Genomic DNA, 19,570 nt, shown 5'->3' with positions numbered 1-19,570 from the left:
TTTTTTTAAGAACTCCAACCAATCAGAATTCTCTCTTTCAAACATTTGGTTCAATTTTGTTTTAAGAGCGATAATCTTATTGATTTCTTATCAATTTTGACATTATTACTATTTTGACTGATATTCAATGCGAGATAGCTCGGTCACATGTGATCAGCAATATGATGATTATTTACCAAGCAAGAATTTCACATAGAAGCACATCAGGAACGCTGATTCAGGGTGCGGTTCAGGTCAATAGTGGAGCCCTATGGCAGGAGACTGGCACAAAGCACCTGGAGAAATATTGAATTGTCTACCATGTAATTTGTTTTACACGAAATGTCTTGCTACCAAAGATGACCATTTCAGATGTTTAAGCTTTATTGGTGTTATGCGTAGTTGTCGTAGTTATCACTGCGCACACAGGAAGTCCCGCCAACCTGTTCTCCAGTTTGGTCACGTGACATTCGGCATTTTAAAGCCCGTTGTGTCATTCATTTGCATCATTGGTGCGCAGTAAGCCATTAAACGGCTCTTTCGAAATATAAGAATATTACATGGAATTACTCGATTGTAAAAACATTTATAAATTGTGTAATCTGGTGGAAAACAAAGAAAAAAATGTCCAAATGATGAAGCTAGAATAAAACCCATTTTACCCAAATTGTTTGGATAAATCCAGTACATAACAAGGAATCAGAAAATGTAGCTTCCGTGCGTTATATTGCAATTTTTGTATAGTATTGGTTTCTCTAATGACTACGTCATAGTGATGGTATTAAGTTGGATAAAGTCACGTAAATCCCTGGTAACCAAATGCATGGCCCGCCACTGCCATAATGGCAGCAGTGTATTCATATTTTGGTAAAAAATATCGGAATAGAAACCGAGTGTGCTGTGTCGACAGATGGCGACCCCATTGTGAGCGTAACTTGTGGTACAGAGAGATAATGTGCGCGTGCGAGCCGAATGAGATGCACATGTGGTCTTTCATAGTGCTGATCCCGCATGCTGGCACAGTGCCTGACATCCTCTCGCTCGTCCTGTTTTTGCCCCCCCCCCTTTTCCCTCACTACGGTGGCGCAATGATCGCAGCTGTCCATCCATCCAAAAAGATCAAAGAAACTGTCTCAGTTTGATGACATCATTGCTCCCTCAAGCATGCTAGACATCATAGATCAGATTCGCCTCTTGTCAATCTCAAGGACAGGAAGTGGACATAACAATGTGATACATCAAGCACACGTCATATCGGTCATTTTCATATAATTGGATCAATAATGGTAAAGAGATACCCCACTGATTTCCTTTTGAAAATCTACAAACTTTACCAATATGACTTGAATTACTGCCCGTTGTCGTCATTGAAACAGTAATAATAGTTTCTAAGAAAAAAGTCAAACCTTTTATGCCAAAATATCGTCACCGTTATGTGTCCCAAATGAGGTGTCATGATTTTTCTCCTATTGCTTAATATGCCTTTTCCATGAAACATAACGCAAATGCAGCTTAGTGTCTTCCGAGTTCCTTTTTTTGGGGTCATTTTACAAACATTCCTTCTTTGCCATTCAAGTTGTCTTTAAAAAATTGCTAAATGGGATTTTGTGTGTGTGTCTGTACCGTTATTGTGTGGTGAGCATCAACAATCATCCCTATGACGATCAATGACATCACCAACTAGATGTGATGCGTGAAGGCAGTATGTTCCACAAGATGATGTCAGAATTTTAAAGGCAGGAGACAAACTAAACACACTAATTCCACGCATGACGCCAACGCCTGGCCTGAGCCACAACCGAATGTCGTCACAGCGGACGGCAAGAGCGCGTTCAAATAATCCTCGGCTACTCTTCTACTGTACGGCCGGCTCATCACAGATTGACCTACATCGAGTGCATTTACGATACCGTGACACTCCAAAGAGCCGCTTCCTCTGATAGGCCTTAAGATAGGAGTTACGTAACGGTATCTCACTGGCTTCACATAAGCAAACTGGTCATTATCTGGCTGCTTATCTGTTGCCGTGGTTATTTGTCATTTCAAGTTTATTATATTTACAGTGATGATTTACTACATTTGATTCAATTTGAAATCGTCTATTTGCAAGAGACAAACAGGCATCGGCCGAGTTGTACGTACAATATACACGTATGCTTGTTCTACTTCGTTAGGTAAAATTGAGCAATTTAATGACATTCAATACAATAGCTGCATCAAAAATGATGCCTTTAAATACATGGTTTCTGATAGACACTCACTTGAGAGGTATTAAATAATATTCTCATTTATTATATTATACATACTTATTTTTAATACCATAATATGTTTCATTTATTATATTTACAATTATATCACAAAAGGGAGTCGGCTACAACCCGAAGTTACATATAACGGTGGTTGTAGTTTTCAAAACCTCATCATATTGAGAGTTGTTTCCAATATTTTAAGTAGTAACAGTCATTTTGAATATCTCCCTTGTGATTTGACAAATTTAAAGTTAAATAAAATATGGACACAAAATGATAATTTGTTGCATTTGTGCCTCTGAGGTGTTTTAAAAAACATATTTGGCATGTTTAAATTATGCAAATGATGTGCAAAACTACATTAGAGCAGTGTAATTTGTGCAATGGGCAACATACTGTATATCGAAATGGAGTACATATTGTGTACAGTAAATGTATGTGTAGACAGTTGGAAAAAATACCATTTAAGTTTTTCTTGTGTATTAAAGATACTAAATAGTTAAGTTAATGATGCTGTGCTTATCGTATGTATTTGGAGCTTTGTGTTAACTTATTGCTTGTTTGCATGGACTATTGTAGAGAACTGACCTTATGCTGGTAGAATTTGAGTGGGAAGGTATCACGATACTGGTTTCTTTATCCTGTATTGGTTGATTTTATGTATTGTATTTAGCAATCAGAAAATTGCTATTACTGCACACTATACAATGAATTCCCAAATAGGTGCCTCTAACACTCTAATGGATGCCATGCCTCAAAAAGGATGTCAACATTATCAAATAAACAACATAAATGCTTTTTTTTTTTTTTTACAGCCTAATTTGGTTAGCTTTTATTGAAAAATCTTTTAATGTGGTTAACCTTTTTTTTTTTTTTTTACTTAATTTTAATCCTTTAAAACAATTCATTGGCTCAGTCCGAACAGTTTTTTTTTTTTTTAACGTTAACAGTCTGCACACAATGAACGGCATGGTAAGACTGATCAGTTTTATATTTGGCTTTTATCTCCTTTTGGAAGAGCTCTTACAGTAAATAGTGCCACTCCAACCATAAACAAGCATTTGTACAAATGAAGAGCTCTTATCCAAAACGCTGTAAATCCACTTGTTTTAAAATATGATATTAATTCACGCAAATCCCTTGAATTTTATGAACAAACAAATATTGGCCCAGTCTGAACGTACTTAATAAAAGTAAAGCCTGTACACAATGAATGGCATAGCAATGACGTTCATTTTGGCTTTCATCTTGTTTTGTAAGAGTTGTTCAAAGGATTACACTGGTGTGGGGATGTTCAATACCAATTTTTTCAGACCGTTGCCAGTACCAGTTCACTCATGAGTACTCACTGATACTGATACCATTAGTACTTTTGATACATAAAATATCAGTTCACGCAAAGACAAATAATTGCTAACACGTAAAGAATTACTTAGTCGATGTCATATTATTTTGCCCTCATTCACTGCCAGCCCTCCCAGTTAACATGGATATTTGACTTCTAAAGCCGTCAATGGCAGCGAGTATCGGTGGCTGATCTTGGCAGCCTTCACAAGTACCTAATACCTTGAAATAAGGCTCAGCCCAATACCGATACCTGGTATCGGTACTCTCCCATCCCTACACTGGCACTCACTGCAGTAAATACTGTAGTCCCTCTCCACCTTATTGGTACAAATCAAGACATGTGCTCAAATAGACACCTTCTTTCAATACATGCCTTGTACTCTATGCAGTAAATAAACCGGCCTTGGCCACTATTTGAGGCAATACGGTATACATCGCGTAGATATAAGACTATTGCACCTTACTGAAGACTTGGGATGGGTGAGTACCGATCGGGCCGATAGTTGCCTGTTCTTTTTCTACCCTGTTGGGTACTCGTGAAGGCTGCCGATACCAGCCACCGATACTTTCGTGACACATTGGCGAATCATCATGTACGTCAGGAATAAAGAATGGTCTTTCTTCACAATTATGTCATTGTGTTAATTGAAATGTTAGGTATCAAAAGTGCTAGTGAGAGCGGTACTTGGTATCGTTGAGTACTCAAGAGATACTTACAGATACTTGTACTGTTATCCATCTGAAAATAAGTGGTATTGAACATCCCTATGTCAGACGCTTATAGATGTTTACAATAAGAACATCATATTGGGAGCTTTGTATGATGTTTTATCTTGCATGTCGCTATATAAGTTAAGCAAAATATTAGAAACCCATACGAGCATGACGGAATGATTTGCGATTCATCCCTTCCATTGGATCACATTAGATTGTGGAAATGTACCTATGCCTCACGTTTCCTTGGTTCCGGTGCATTTGGAACTAGATGCCATTGGAGCAAATATTCACTTTCAATGAACACAAGCTGAGAAGGAACATTTGCAGTTGAATTATGAAAGTCATTAGGCAAGGCGGGCTGTGTTGAGCCCCCCCCCCCTTCCCTTGTGACTAATACCCCGACAGGTGGCACACACGCGTGTTTTATTGTTATTTGATCTCAGCTGATATCTCACACTCATAACAAGTGAGAAATGGCGTCTTAGTGCAAGAGCAAACTGCATGGAGGAAATTGATTGCTTATATCCATTCGTCCTTTTTCCAGACTATCCCAGTTGACCGCAGCACAGACTGGCCTCTAGTCAATCACAGCACAGCACAACCATTCACGCTTACATTATACTGTCACCGAGTGGGAACCCAGAGACACTGAATGCGTGAAAGTCAGGAAACTGAACCACTAGACCATCAGTGGCTGGGAAATAAGGTTAATACATACAAGCACCGATGGATGGATGCTGGCTGGATGGAATGATGGATGGCTTGTTGGATCTTCTTCCCCTGCAGGATTGGTGATGTCATCCATGTAAACTGAGGACACCGAAGGCCTCTTCTCCTGGTTTTAGTGTGCCACGATGACATCTAGTGGTCGCAAAACACACACACACACACACTCACACACACACACACGTTGGGGGTTTTTTTTCATCTGGGGTGGGAAATAGAAATGTAAATCCGCAGTAAAGCATGAAGAATCCTGCAGTCTTTTGGGTTCGTGACATCAACATGATGACAGTGACCCGACAACCTGCAAGCACCATAGGAACAAGGCAACACAAAGCTTTAAGGATGTCACCACCAAAGCGTCGCACGGCGTCAAAACATAAAGGTGGCTCAATGAGGTCACAAGGTAAGGCTTCATGAGGTTTGACCATGTAACTGTAGTGTGTTAACCTTTACATACCCTTTGGTCTTGACATCTGACAGCAATAAAGATACCTTAAATGTCAGAATTTGAGGACCTTTTCTAAAGTGGTCCAAAATACACCAAAAATGTTTATATTTTCCAAATGTCATTCTTTTGTACAGGTGCCACAAAGAGGTTTGACCCGTGTCTGGTCGTACAAGTGTGTCAAACCAAGGAAAATGGAGGGAATCTTGAAACTGTTAAACCTTACATGCCGTAAATTTCTCTATTTTGTATGAGACAAAGGTAACAGTGTTGAAGAGTGAACTTTAAACAGTCCCAAGAACTGTCTTGTGTTTCCACCACATTTCCACGTTCCCTCGGAAACATGCTCCTGTTGGTCTACGGAGGGTCATGGGGTAACGTCAAAACAGTAAATGAGTCCAAGTCATATGCATGTGTATTCTTACGCCGTTCACAGAGGAGCTTGAAACAGTCCCGAGAACTGTCTGTGCAACCACCGCATTTGTGTAGGTTCCAACGGAAACAGGCAGCTGGTGGTCTTTGAAGGGTCATGGGGGAATCTCGAAACAGTGGAAGATAAGAATGGCCACTCATCATAAACATAAGGAAGGAACAGAAGTCATATACCGAGGTCAGAGGCTGCCTTGACGCAGGCACGAAATCTGCAGCTGCAATGTAGCAAATCAAAACACACTTTCGCTTTTCTCTGAAACATTCATTAAGGATTAATCATTCATGCTCTACTGTCACTTAAGCGATATTGAAAAGCTTTGCAGTTCATAATTTGATATACGATATTCCCTAACCCTATATCGCGGTTGACCTATTGCGGATTCAGTGCGTTGCAAATTCTTTTTTGCCTGATTTTTTATTTGTGGTCAAATAAATACCTCCCAGCCTGAAACATTACATTGTTAAAAGAAAAAAAGAAGAACATTTCATTAAACATATTACAAGGAATAAAACATGCATGTACAGTACTACTTTGCCTTACTGTAGGTTTAAGAGTTTAAAAGGTGTTTTAAGAGTATAAAAAGTGTTTGTAAGAGTATGGTAGCGGTTTATTGGATTGTGGGGAAGATTCATAAGCATCTGGGGAGGATCATATAGCTTTAAAATATTTGTAATCCAAAAAAGGTGGCCGCTACCTCGCGGATTTCACTTGTTGCAGTACTGTAGACAATCATTATGGGGATAATCTTGCCCCGTGTAATAGAGGTTCATAGAGGTTACGCTTAACCGTCATACAACTGCTTTGTAACTGAAACACCATTATTTTAAAATATTGATCACACATTTTCTCATACTTTCACCAATAGCGTTTCATGGTTTTAAAACATAGTTGTTGTTTTTTTTAAATTTGTGTATTATTTTTTTGTACAGCACAGCACATTCCAATGGACAATCTTGAATATTGAAGGGAACATTTGTCTTAGAAACCAGACAACTAGCAACCCTTTATTGCTCAGTTACTGTTTTTTTTGTCAACGTCTTTATGTCTCAAAAGTGTTCTCTGTCAATTGACTTGTCTGTTGTCGCACTAGAGCGGCTCCAACTACCGGAGACAAATTCCTTGTGTGTTTTTCTGGACATACTTGGCAAATAAAGATGATTCTGATTCTGATGCCTTTGCACTTATACAATGTATCCTTTGTTAATTATAATATTATATCATATTTTGGTTTCGTGCAAGGATAAGAAAGCAGACCTTGTCCCTCTCACTTTGCTGTGAGACAAAGCAAGATGTCTGCGGTTGAGGGTCCCAGTTGCATGAGGCAGATGATAACTGCCCGTTCATATGTGCGTATATAATTTTGCCTAGGGAGAAATAGGCAGGCACTTCTGAAACGAGCCAACAGGTTGCATTTGAGCATTCTCCTTGCTTGCAAGTGTTTATTAAATTCTATATTTCATTCTCAAAGTGCTTGTCCTGTCTCTTGTCTACTAAAGAGTTAACATTTTTGCCTGACAACTTGCTTTTTAATTGCTTTTATACAGATAGTTAAATTCTCTAAGTGCCTGGCCAGCCATCAAGTGCGAACTTAAACCAAGTTAATCTTTTGTTATCTGCCTATTTCTGAAAATGTGTTCAGTTTTGTAACAACTGTACTCAACCTCATGTCAAATGGGAGTCAGCACACAACTGCCACCATTTGAAGACGAGCCCCAAATAAAGGTCAGATGTTTTAGTAGGCCTTTCCTGGCATTTTATTTCCAGTTCAAACACCTTGGTTGAGCTGGTTCTGGAACAAACAAACAAAAAAAAAAACAACAAAATAATCTCAGCTCTGCACTTCCTGTGTGAAGTCTGCATGTTCTCCTCATGCTTGCATTTTTATTTTATTCCCCCCCTCCAGGTAGGCCGGCTTTAATCCACATTCCAAAAACACATGTCCCACATGGTGGACTCTGCCTCTTGCCCAAAGTCAGCTGGGATGGGCTCCAGCTCACCCACAACCCGAATGAAGATAAGCAGTGGAGAAAATGGATGGACAAGAGCCTCGGTAAAATGTTTGAATACTTTCTGCTCTCTAAATAATTGGCAGAGCTTCTAGAGGAGAGGGTTACCATTTCAGTAATAATTTCATCCCTACCAAGAACAAATACTGCCTCCGTGAGTGGCTTTTGGGAGTAGATTCCTTTGAAAACCTGATTGTGGTTTATCCTGGAGAGAAACACATCACTGAACACCTTCCAACCGGACCGCATCAGTTTTAAGCAATGAGCCTCAAAAGGAGTGCCAAGAAAGAAGAAAGCAGAGAATTTCTTGGGAAAACACGGGAAACAGGAGAGGACGTCGCAATGAAGTCATCGTGACCAAGATGCAACGAGGTCATTGCGGTCTTTAGGAAGTTGTTAGCAAATTATAGGAAAACATGCACTCGGTTTAGTTCATGGGCACTTTGTTCTTGAGGCTGAAGGACGACAACTGATTTAAAGACTTCCCGAGGACACTGTTTCCTTTCTTTTTTTTTTTTATTTTGAATGAAGTCACGGTCTTCTTTTGGGATGATTATCAGCCTGGTTGAGAGATTGTCGCATTACATTGAATTATACTCAAGACTAAGAACAGACACATTGTGGATGATGTTACACTTCGTACCCTAAAACCAGCCCCCCAAAAAACAAACAAAACAAAAACAAGCTGTAAAGTGCTGTACTGTTGTTTTTTTCCTAGCAATACCGCCACCGCACAAAAGCCAAAAATTCATTGGTCATGGAGTCTTGTCGTGGTGACAATATAGTAGGATTTTGCATTAAAGATAAAGGAGTGTAAGTAGTAGAAAATGCAGGGTTTTTTTTAGAGGGCATGGAATGTATTTGAAAAAAACTAAAAATATTGTGATGGCAAAAAAGTGATCTCACAAGAAAACCACATTCTTTTTAAAGAAAAGTAGTGGGGCAAAAAAGTATTTAGTCAGCCACCAATTGTGCAAGTTCTCCCGCTTAAAAAGATAAGAGAGGCTTGTAATTTTCATCATAGGTATACCTCACCTATGAGAGACAAAATGAGGAAAAAATAAAAATAAATCACATCTGATTTTTAAAGAATTTATTAGCAAATAATGGTGGAAAATAAGTATTTGGTCAATAACAAAAGTTCATCTCAATACTTTGTTAGATACCCTTTGTTGGCAATGACAGAGGTCAAACGTATTCACAAGGTTTTCACACACTGTTGTTGTTATTTTGGCCCATTCCTCTATGCAGATCTCCTCTAGAGCAGTGATGTTTTGGGGCTGTTGCTGGGCAACACAGACTTTCAACGCTCTCCAAAGACTTTCTGTGGGGTTGAGATCTGGAGACTGGCTAGGCCACTCCAGGACCTTGAAATGCTTCTTACGTTGCCCGGGCGATGTGTTTGGGATGATTGCCATGCTGAAAGACCCAGCCACGTTTCATCTTCAATGTCCTTGCTGATGGAGGAGGTTTTCATTCTAAATCTCACGATACATGGCCCCATTCATTCTTTCCCTTACACGGATCAGTCGTCCTGGTCCCTTTACAGAAAAACAGCCCCAAAGCATGATGTTTCCACCCCCATGCTTCACAGTAGGTATGGTGTTCTTTGGATGCAACTCAGCATTCTTTCTCTGTCAAACACGACAAGTTGAGTTTTTTACCAAAAAGTTCTATTTTGGTTTCATCTGACCATATGACATTCTCCCAATCCTCTTCTGGATCATCTAAATGCTCTCTCGCAAACTTCAGACGGGCCTGGACATGTACTGGCTTAAGCAGGGGGACACATCTGGCACTGCAGGATTTGAGTCCTTGGCGGCGTAGTGTGTTACTGATGGGAGCCTTTGTTACTTTGGTCCCAGCTCTCTGAGGGTCATTCACTAGGTCCCCCCCATGCGGTTCTGGGATTTTTGCTCACAGTTCTTGTGATCCTTTTGACCCCACGGGGTGAGATCTTGTGTGGAGCCCCAGATCGAGGGAGATTATCAGTGGTCTTGTATGTCTTCCATTTTCTAATAATTGCTCCCACAGTTGATTTCTTCACACCAAGCTGCTTACCTATTGCAGATTCAGTCTTCCCAGGCTGGTGCAGGTCTACAATTTTGTTTCTGGTGTCCTTTGACAAGCTCTTTGGTCTTGGCCATACTGGAGTTTGGAGTGTGACTGTTTGAGGTTGTGGACAGGTGTCTTTTATACTGATAACAAGTTCAAAGAGGTGCCATTAATACAGGTAACGAGTGGAGGACAGAGGAGCCTCTAAAAGAAGAAGTTACAGGTTCTTTGAGAGCCAGAAATCTTGCTCGTTTGTAGGTGACCAAATACTTACTTTACAGAGGAATTTACCAATTCATTAAAAATCTGATAATTTTATTTCGTGGATTTTTTTCCTCATTTTGTACCTCATAGGTAAGGTAAACCTACATTAAAAATTACAGGTCTCTCTCATCATAAATGGGAGAACTGGTGGCTGACTAAATACTTTTTTGTCCCACTGTATATATTATAAATTTCCACACACACAAAAAAAATGCCTGAGATCAGCTGCTTATGTCTCGATTTAGAAGTAATCAAAAATCAAAGTCCAAATCAAAACAAAGAGGCTATTTTAGTCATAAAAAGAAGAAGAAGAAGAAGAATCATCTTTTATTGTCATGAACATGCATGCATGCATGCACACGAAATTTGTTCTCTGCATTTAACCCATCACAGTGAACACATACACATGTTAGTGGAACACACTGGAGCAGGGGGCAGCTGAAGCGCCCGGGGAATTATATTCCCCGGTATTACCAGAAATATATTCTGGTAATACCGTATTACTACTCGTCTTGTGAGTCTGTAACTATTACTTTTCTTTTTTTTTCTCAGCACTGACCTTGACCTTAGTAGGATTTTGTACAGTTTGAGTTTTTGTAAAGTGCTTCTGATACAGCTTGTGGTTTTTAAGGCAGAACCCAGTTAGTAGAAGGCAACAAACTCCCAGTTGACAACGATCCGTTCATAGTACACCAGATTTTTATTGTCACATAAAAGTCATACAACTTTGAGTATTTACAAAATAGAGAGCCCGTGGAAGTCACACATGTATAAAAATATGAATTACATCTATATAAATATGTACATAATGTGCAAAACATATGGCCTACGAACAACAAGAGGCAATGGGAGAAGAGGGACCAAAAGCTACAATGAAGGGATCGGCTGCAGAAGGGCCAGAACCTCACTTGTGCTTAGTTTAACATCCCTTAATAGTTTGCACTTAGCTTGAAAATCTCAAAATGTTAGCACGGCAATAAAATGTGCAGTCTGTAAGAAGCGTTCTGATATGAAGGGATTTTGAGTGTCGCGTGAGTCTGCATTCAAGTACAGTACATCAAGAAAAGGAGCAGCTGTCATCACTACAGCACGAGCTGTCCTCAACTGGCCAGTGAGAGTCCGATCGCCTGCACAACTGCAGCCGAGAGGTCTGATATGACAAAACATATATATATATATATATCCATCCATTTTCTGAGCCGGTTTTCCTCACTAGGGTCGCGGGCGTGCTGGAGCCTATCCCAGCTGTCATCGGGCAGGAGGCGGGGTACACCCTGAACTGGTTGCCAGCCAATCGCAGGGCACATGGAAACAAACAACCATTCGCACTCATGCCTACGGGGAATTTAGAGTCTCCAATTAATGCATGTTTTTGGGATGTGGGAGGAAACCGGAGTGCCCGGAGAAAACCCACGCAGGCACGGGGAGAACATGCAAACTCCACACAGGCGGGGACGGGGATTGAACCCCGCACCTCAGAACTGTGAGGCTGACACTCTAACCAGTCGGCCACCGTGCCGCCTCTATATATATATATATATATATATATATATATATATATATATATATATATAAAAAACAAGTGATAATATATCCAAACGCTTTTTTTTTTTTTGGGGGGGGGGGGGGGGCATAGAGCATTCAAAGCAAACAGATATTAATATAAAACCAAAAAGGATAACCTAGCCCCGAGGATTTAACGCTCAGTAATGTGGGGAGAGAAAAATACAAGATGGCCTCACAATACAGAGTTAACACAAGTAGATCGCCACCAAACTGCTTCAACTCATGTTTGTTTGTGCACAGATGTGGAACAAACGGGGTCTAAAGTTGAGTTTGGCTCAAACCTTTTCCAGGTATTGCTGGCTTTTGTGCACTTTCATACATACACACAGACGCAGACATGAGTGTGCGTCACTGTGTGGCTACAGCACTGACAAAAAGCTCTCGGTTATTTAGCATTTTGAAATAAACTGGTTTTACACTGCGTGGTTCACGTGACACCAAATCAGATTTGTTTTTTGTTTTTTTGCTCATGTGAGACAATTTGGATGTGTGTCATGGCAGCTTCAAGAGCAAAAAAATGTGTGTGTGTGTGTGGGGGGGGGGGGGGGGGGATCTGACAATCAAATCCATGGCATCATTTAAATCAGCCCAGGCCATCTTAACTGTATGTGATGTTTAATATTTGTATTTTTTATGTATTATTGTTCAATTCAGTGTTGTCACTGCCAGGTTTTGACACTTGTGGAGTTGTACACGTGCAATGTGGGCGGGTTGCTTCATGTCAACGTAAACACAGCCATATCTGATGTGTGTCACTTGAAATATACATAAAAATAAAAAAACACATTAAATCAGAATTGCGCGCTCAGTGTAAATCCAGCCGACAACATAATTCAAATCCTTTGGAATGCTGCAGTTGAAAACCAAGCGTGGTGACGCCCTCTAGTGGTCACGGACGTAAGAACAGAACAAGTGGTACGAGATGAGGGAAAGAAGCAGATTCAAACTGGAACTCCGCACTGAACTGAAGATGTGGACGAGAGCGGCTCGCTATTTTGCATATATGACACAGACAAGGTTTAAAAATAGCAGAGCCCTCTTTGCTGACACCTCTCAGGGGGTCAGTACATGTTTGGACCACAAATAGCCAAGAAAAGTCGTTAGAAGCCTTTTGTTACTCATTCGAAAACGATTTGATCGTGGTAGCACGTTTTGTTGACACGCCGAGACTTGAGGACAATCATGCACACGGAGACGGAAAGACGACACACATGCAGAAAGACGGGAAGACGATGCACCGTAGCACATGCAGGACAATGAATAATTGACATTAGTCATGATAATAAAAGACAGCAGCAAAATTGGCTGTCTTCAACCCTACTGTTAATCAATTGTTAATTGAAGTGTTTTTTCAGTCGTAAGCCACACCGACTGAAAGAGTGCGATTGGTATTTGTTCCCTTTCCCCAATTGTTCGTCACAATAGCTGCCGGCATTACGAGTAAAATCTCTTTTTTGTCAAATCTGCAGAATACATTCAAAAACAAGAGACCCAACGGCAAATCTCTAAAAGACGATCAGCCTCGTGATCCCGAGCGGCACTGATCACAATCAATGTTGATCGTTTTGGAGCAACTTGTGATATGCGAAGTTCACATTAAGCGTAGTTTTGAGGCGACCGACTCCACACCTCTTCGATGCATAGCTCCCGTGTGGTCAGAGAGGACTCCTATGGAAAGCCGCTTGAGCATTTATTCGATATCCTTAAGGTCCATGTTCTAGTATGCGCTTTGTCCTCAGTATTACACTGCAAAAACACAAAATCTTACTTGGTGAATTTATCTTATTTCTACTGGAAACGTCTTACTGTACTTATTTTAAGACAATTTTCAATCATATCCTTGACATTGAATAAACGCTCATATGAATTTCCATAAAGCCTTTTGAGCATTTATTGAAAAAAATCTTTACTAGTAAGATAACATTAACTCTACTGGTGTGCTGAATTGTCTTACTAGTGAGGACAACGAACATACTACTACTGGGCTTTAAGCTGGATATCAAGGGTATCGAATAAATGCTCAAACTGCTTTTCATAGCATCCTACCTCCACCGCAATCAGTTCATCAGCGTCATAACAGTGTAACAAGTCACATTTGATAAGTCGGCAAACATGCAGGATGGGTCAGGAAGACTGTCGTCGTGTTAGAACGACTTCATTTTTATACAGCAGCCATCGTTACGGCTGCTGCTTGATAATCCTGCAATGGATATGATGAGCCAGGCCTAGAGATCCTGGAGGACGTATTATGTACAAAAAGTCCTTGCTACCAGATTTCCTTTGGTTTCAAATTCTATTTACCTCGCTAAACAATCGTGACATCAGACGGCGAAACAGTCGTTATCGCTTACTTTCCCCCTCCAATCATAATACTACAAGTGACATCATTTAAAGCTGTACTATCTCCTGCTTGTCATTCCCTGTGAATCAGTGCACTGCCTGTGTAGTGGTATGGTGGGGTATATTTCGGGATCTCGGTTTTCCTTTAGTGCGCTCCTTCTCAGCTACTTTTCCCCAGCTCTTCTCATATTCATTCGTCAGTCCCAGTGCAGTTGCAGGTCATGTGTGTCCAGGAAGTCTGTCGGGATCCCGAGCGGCGTGAGAGCCCCGCCGGGACCTGGTGGCATGGTGACGTCCAGCCACTCCATGTTGTCCAGCGCTGGATCAGACAGACCCATATTGAAAGAGGAATGCGGGGAGGAGGAGTCACAGAAGGACAGGTCAGATGTATCCATGGGCGAGTAAGGCTGATGGTCCATCAGCTGTGCCTGCAGTTCCTCCATCAGGCCCCGGGTGCGAGGGTCGGATGCCGCCGGTGTGTCGGCCAGCGTCCTCTCCAGAAAGGCCTCCAACTGGTTGTCGGTGGGTAGTGAGGAGATGTTAGGCAGGCTGGGGTCGATGGCCAGACTCAAGATTGGAGGAGGAGCCACCTGGATCTGAGGAGGGTGTCTGGAGAGGACGGTGTTGACCGGAAGGGTGGTGATGTTGGCAGTGACCGGCTGGGTCTTGGTGACAGAGACTTCAGGGTTGTGCTGGATAAATGGAGTGATTTCTAAAGAACGGTCAAATGGGGCAAAGGGATTAAACACAGAAAACATCTTAAATGAGGACTTCTTTGAGGCCTTAAGTCACTTGAGGTACAGGGGTACCTTCCGTTCCAGAAAACCTCCACAACAGACGAATTTCGCCAAGTAGCGACTAATTATTTACTTTATTATTGATATTAATTTCATAAATGCAATTCAAATGTGTTACAGGTATTTATTTGTCCACATGAAGTCGCCAACCACACACTCTACACAAGCTTTTTAAAAGGCGGGTGTGCTCTGCTTGAGTGACATGAAAGTCAACCTATGCAGATGTGCAAAAGATGGGCAATTCGCTGACTAAATGTACCGCACAGTGACAGTCTCGGTGTTGTAGACAGCCCAGAGCTCTCATGGTGCTTGCTGCAGCTTCCCAAATTTCTTTGCGGTGCCCTTTTTAGCTACGGGTTATAGAAAGTGAAGCTAAATGTTGCTCCTTACTTTCCTTTGTTCCATATTGATGTGAGTGGGTGCATTAGCCATACTGTACGTCGGGCTAGGTTGATATATGATATGCTTGTGAGTGTTTTTATTTTGTATGACCTTTTTAACTCTAGCAGCAGCACAAAAAAAGACCAAGCCAACAGCTCTTAACTAGAAAAACTCAGGAGTTTGGGCACTCGTAAGTCAAGGTACCACTGTTTTTTTTTTTAAACTTCTCACGCCATGCTACTTCATTAATTGCTACTCCCGCAAAAGTAAATGAATAACTCACTGAGAGCCTCCTTACCTCCACTCTGTATGAGAATGTCAAACAAGTCATCCATCTGCTGACTTGTTGCTGTGGCAACCTGCAAAGACAAAATATATTTTTTGGGGGGAGGGGGGACTTGACATAGGTTCACGCATGGTGTGAATAGTGTGTGCGTGTTTGTGTGGAGGGGAGTCTAACCTGTGAAACATTGTTAACATGCAAGTTGCGGGTCTGTTTGACAGCCTCCTCATAGCGAGGAGGCTCTCGTGTCTTGGGAGGCTGAGATAGAAGAGACGTAGGCTGGAGGATGAAGGTGGGCTGTGGAGAGGAAGACTTGACGTAAAGAAAAACAAACTATATTTTTAGCATAATAATAATAATTATTATTATTGAAGCTGCAAAAGCGATGAATAGTCACAATCATCAAACTTTTACTTTTTCCTACTCCTTTTCAAAAAGGTAAACTTACATTTTTTCTTTGTTCTAATCTTGTTTTTCTGCTTTTTTATTTTTTTTCACATTCGAATAAAGAACTCAATTAAGAAATTCAATTCAAAACGCTCCCCCCAAATTAGATGGCATAGGCAAAACAGCTCTGCAATATAGTGTCCGCCATCTATCCAGGATACTTCTGATTGGGGCTCATTTGGGCGGATTTCCTAGTAGGAGTTTCTCTAAGAAGTATAAAACCTTAGTATACACCCAAAATGGCTGCTTCAAACCAAAAGGTCCTGTTCAACTTCATGCATGGGACATTGAGACTTGAGTCCTCTTATGATGGACATTTCCACCAAATTTTGCGTCGATCATTGAAATCGGTGTCAGGGCTAATTGTTTCTAACTTTACAGGTGGGCCCTACTGAGTGAGTTTTGAGGGGGTGGTGTTTGGAATCAGTAAAATGAATGCATTTGGAAAGGCCACCAAAAAGGCAGTTGATTTGTCTTTAAAATAAACAAGGGCACTAATAATAACTTGGATTTTCATATCACATTTCATAGAAGCAAAAGACACTGAGTAAAAGTAAAGAAATACAGTGAACCCAAGTTCGCTATTAGGTAAACATTTTCTGTGGAACCGACAGTATTCTCAGCTATTAATGTACCCTTAATATGGTGCCAAAGTTAATATGAAAGTAGTAATTGGTGTCAAGTAGTGCTAGGAACAAATGAACAATGCCAATTCGGATTAATTTGCGAATTGGCTTGAAAAAACGAATACCGAATCATGCTACTTTTACAGGTTGTGAAGGCGACATACAGGCTAGCTTCTTTAACCACAAGTCCATAAATCAAATCATCTGTAAGCCAACTATTTTTAAGAGTAATGTGGTAAGATGAGTTTGAAATATGGAAGTTTTGGGGATATTTTGTGGTACAGTATATCTACGGCTTAAACTATTAATATATGCCAATACGCTTCAATTACTCGCATTTTTTTCCTATAGTTGAGGCAGGGCTCAGTCCCTTTCTTCCATATTTATAGTAACGCCATAAAGGTATGGAAGTCCTTCATTGCTATCTATTTAAATAATACAAGCAAATAAAAGTTGGATAACTGCAGATACCTTATTGAGCGGCCCATTGCTGACGTGGTTGGGCGAGGCCCTTCTGTCTGGGGAGCTCCTCAGAAAACACTGGGGATTTATCTCGAGTCGAGTGTGGTTCTCCATGTCAGTTGTATTATTGCACATAGTCAAAGTCTGTAAGCATTGTCAAGAACAACATTTCAACTGGAATGACAAATACTAGATTTAAAAAAAAAAAAAAATTTCCAGAAAGCAATGCTTGATGTGCAACTTGTTTTGAGGCGTGTCTAACCTGCAGCAATGAGTTGTGATTGGCTAACTGCTGGTTAGGGGACATCTCCATCTTGGTGCTCTGCAGCTGAGAAATAGAGGCTGGGACGAGGCCTGGATTTGAGGCAGTAGCCTGAAGGACAGGCTGAGATGAAGGGAAAAACAAGTTTAGTTTGGTGCTGTACATTTTTAGGTTTCTTTGCTTAAAAAAGAAAAAGGAAATTTCTTGAGTGCTTCCAAAACAAACAACTTATCTGTCTGCAATCTGTCACCGATCTACGTGGTACAGTAGCTAAAGGGTGGTTCATCTGTGTTGGGCAGGTTATAATGCATTAACCGTGTATGATGTAGAACACCATTTACATAGCAGATACAACTATCACCATTTAACTTACACACATTACGGTGGAAACCCATTTTAAACCATTTCAAAGTGAGCTAAACTGAACTGGGGACATGGTTTAAGCATTTGTGCTCTCTTCTTACTTGCAGGTTGACGGTTGTGCTTGGGAGCTTGATGGCGGTGGGGTTGTTAGGTAGTGACATAGGCAGCAGGATCTGAGTTCCAGTATGGCCACTTGCTGTCAGCAGAGTTGGAGGTTGTCCAGTTGTGGTTAACAAGGTTTGGCGTTGCCTGAGCACCTGGGACACCCCGCCGGGATGGCTGATGAGGAACTGCTGCAAGCTGGGGGTGTTGGGTTGAGACTGTGGTTGGGTCTTGAGTTTGGGGCTTCTCTGGGAATGGCAGAGAAGCTGTGGACTAGTGCTTACTTGGGCCTGGGTTTGGGTGATGAGCTGTGTTTGGGATTGCAGCTGCATTGGCTTTCCAGAAGAAACAGTCACATCCTCCAACTTGACCACAGTTTGCAGTGGATTTGTTAGAGTCTGGGAGCCCAGGATAGAATTAGGAATGGAAGTTGGAGAGCAGTTTGTCAAGACTGTTTTCTCTGGTTTTACAGTGTTTGCGTTCAGGACTGTGGAAACAGGGTTCATGGAACATGAAACTGTAGTGAGCTTGGGGCCTATGGTGGTAGAATCGGTATAGCTGCTCTGACTCCTCTTTTCCACCTCCAGCTGCATTTTGAGTTCTTCCACCAACTTCTGCTCCTGTTCAAGCTTCCTCATCAACTCTTCAATTTGCCGCTCTTTCTCATGGAGCCTTCTGTCCTTCTCTGGCACGGGCAAGGTTGGGAGAGCTGAGGAGCCTGGCCTTCTTGAGCCTGAGTATACTAACTGTATTTCATAATTAACTTCAGACATGCTGGCATCCTGGTGGAGGGTGAATGGATCGTTGGGAACAGGGGAGACTGGAGGTGTGGCACTCATGTTTTCAGAAGCTCCCTGCTGGGGTGGATGGACAATGGCAGGGCTGGTAGTGGTAGTCTCCATGGGGATGGCAGTGAGTGTGGTAGTGGCAGGTGTGGGAATAGTGTTGGGAGCTGAGGAGCTGGGAAGATCCTGGAAGGGCTTCAGCTTTTCGATCAGATCTGTTTTAGTTCCTGACACAGGGAGGCCACGCAGTTTTAGCTCCAATTTTAGCTCGGCCACCTAGAAGAGAAATCATGGAAAACTAGCTCAAGCCAATGATATATCAGCTCAAAGTGTCAGCATTGATTGAATGTTCTTAATTATTGGTACCTAGAATAACACTTAGCACTACCGTTATGTGGATGTCGATGGGTGTCGTAATTGCAAAACCCTGCTAGCTATAAAATATTAGTTTTCTTGGATTGGGTTTCTTAAGGGCAGCATGTCGAAACACTGGTTAGCATATCTTCCTCCCAGTTGAGAGGTTCTGGGTTCAAATTTAAGCACAGGCCTTCTTGTATGAAGTTTATATGTACGGCCCGTGCTTGTGTGGGTTTTCTCCGGGTACTCCGGCTTAATCCCAATCTAGAAAAACAAGCATGTTAGGTTAATTAAAGACCCTACGCGAGTGTGAATGGTTGTTTGTCTATCTGCCCTGTGATTGACTGGCGACCAGTCCATGGTGTACCCCACCTCTCGGCCAAAGTTAGTTGGTACACGCTGCAGCTCAATCACGATCCTGAGAACAAGCGGTAAAGAAAATGGATAGCTGAGTTTTATTGCGCATGATGTTGGGGTAGGTAAGTATGTCTGCTCAATGGCTTCCTATATTTATACAGATTGTTTTAATATAAGACACCCTCCCTTTCATAAAATGACAATATAGTTTAAAAGTCCCT

At 41.4% G+C, this 19,570-nt stretch overlaps 1 protein-coding gene and 1 long non-coding RNA gene across 3 annotated transcripts in view; one reads left to right on the top strand and one right to left on the bottom strand.

The window, feature by feature from the left end:
- Positions 1-4,768: 4,768 nt before the first annotated feature.
- LOC133469356 (uncharacterized) lies at positions 4,769-8,698 on the top strand. Its single transcript, XR_009785684.1, has 3 exons — positions 4,769-4,998; positions 5,079-5,421; positions 5,601-8,698. It is a non-coding gene; the product is annotated as an uncharacterized LOC133469356 (long non-coding RNA).
- Positions 8,699-10,902: 2,204 nt separating this feature from the next.
- Positions 10,903-19,570, bottom strand: part of mrtfba (myocardin related transcription factor Ba) — a 30,059-nt gene continuing 21,391 nt past the window's right edge. Inside the window, exons 12-17 of one of the 2 annotated variants that reach the window (XM_061755236.1) lie at positions 17,850-18,911; positions 17,386-17,508; positions 17,133-17,267; positions 15,766-15,900; positions 15,604-15,664; positions 10,903-14,839 (exon numbers count right to left, since the gene is read on the bottom strand). In XM_061755236.1, coding sequence (XP_061611220.1) covers positions 14,325-14,839; positions 15,604-15,664; positions 15,766-15,900; positions 17,133-17,267; positions 17,386-17,508; positions 17,850-18,911 — 2,031 coding nt within the window. In that variant the 3' untranslated portion in view covers positions 10,903-14,324. The remainder of the gene's footprint in view (positions 14,840-15,603; positions 15,665-15,765; positions 15,901-17,132; positions 17,268-17,385; positions 17,509-17,849; positions 18,912-19,570) is intronic. The other variant, XM_061755237.1, reaches the window with a different exon arrangement.

This window comes from Phyllopteryx taeniolatus, chromosome 19, assembly GCF_024500385.1.
Source record: "Phyllopteryx taeniolatus isolate TA_2022b chromosome 19, UOR_Ptae_1.2, whole genome shotgun sequence".
NCBI lineage: Eukaryota > Metazoa > Chordata > Actinopteri > Syngnathiformes > Syngnathidae > Phyllopteryx > Phyllopteryx taeniolatus.
The sequence above is the reverse complement of the archived record's forward strand: the minus strand, read 5'-3'. Positions and strand labels throughout refer to the sequence as shown.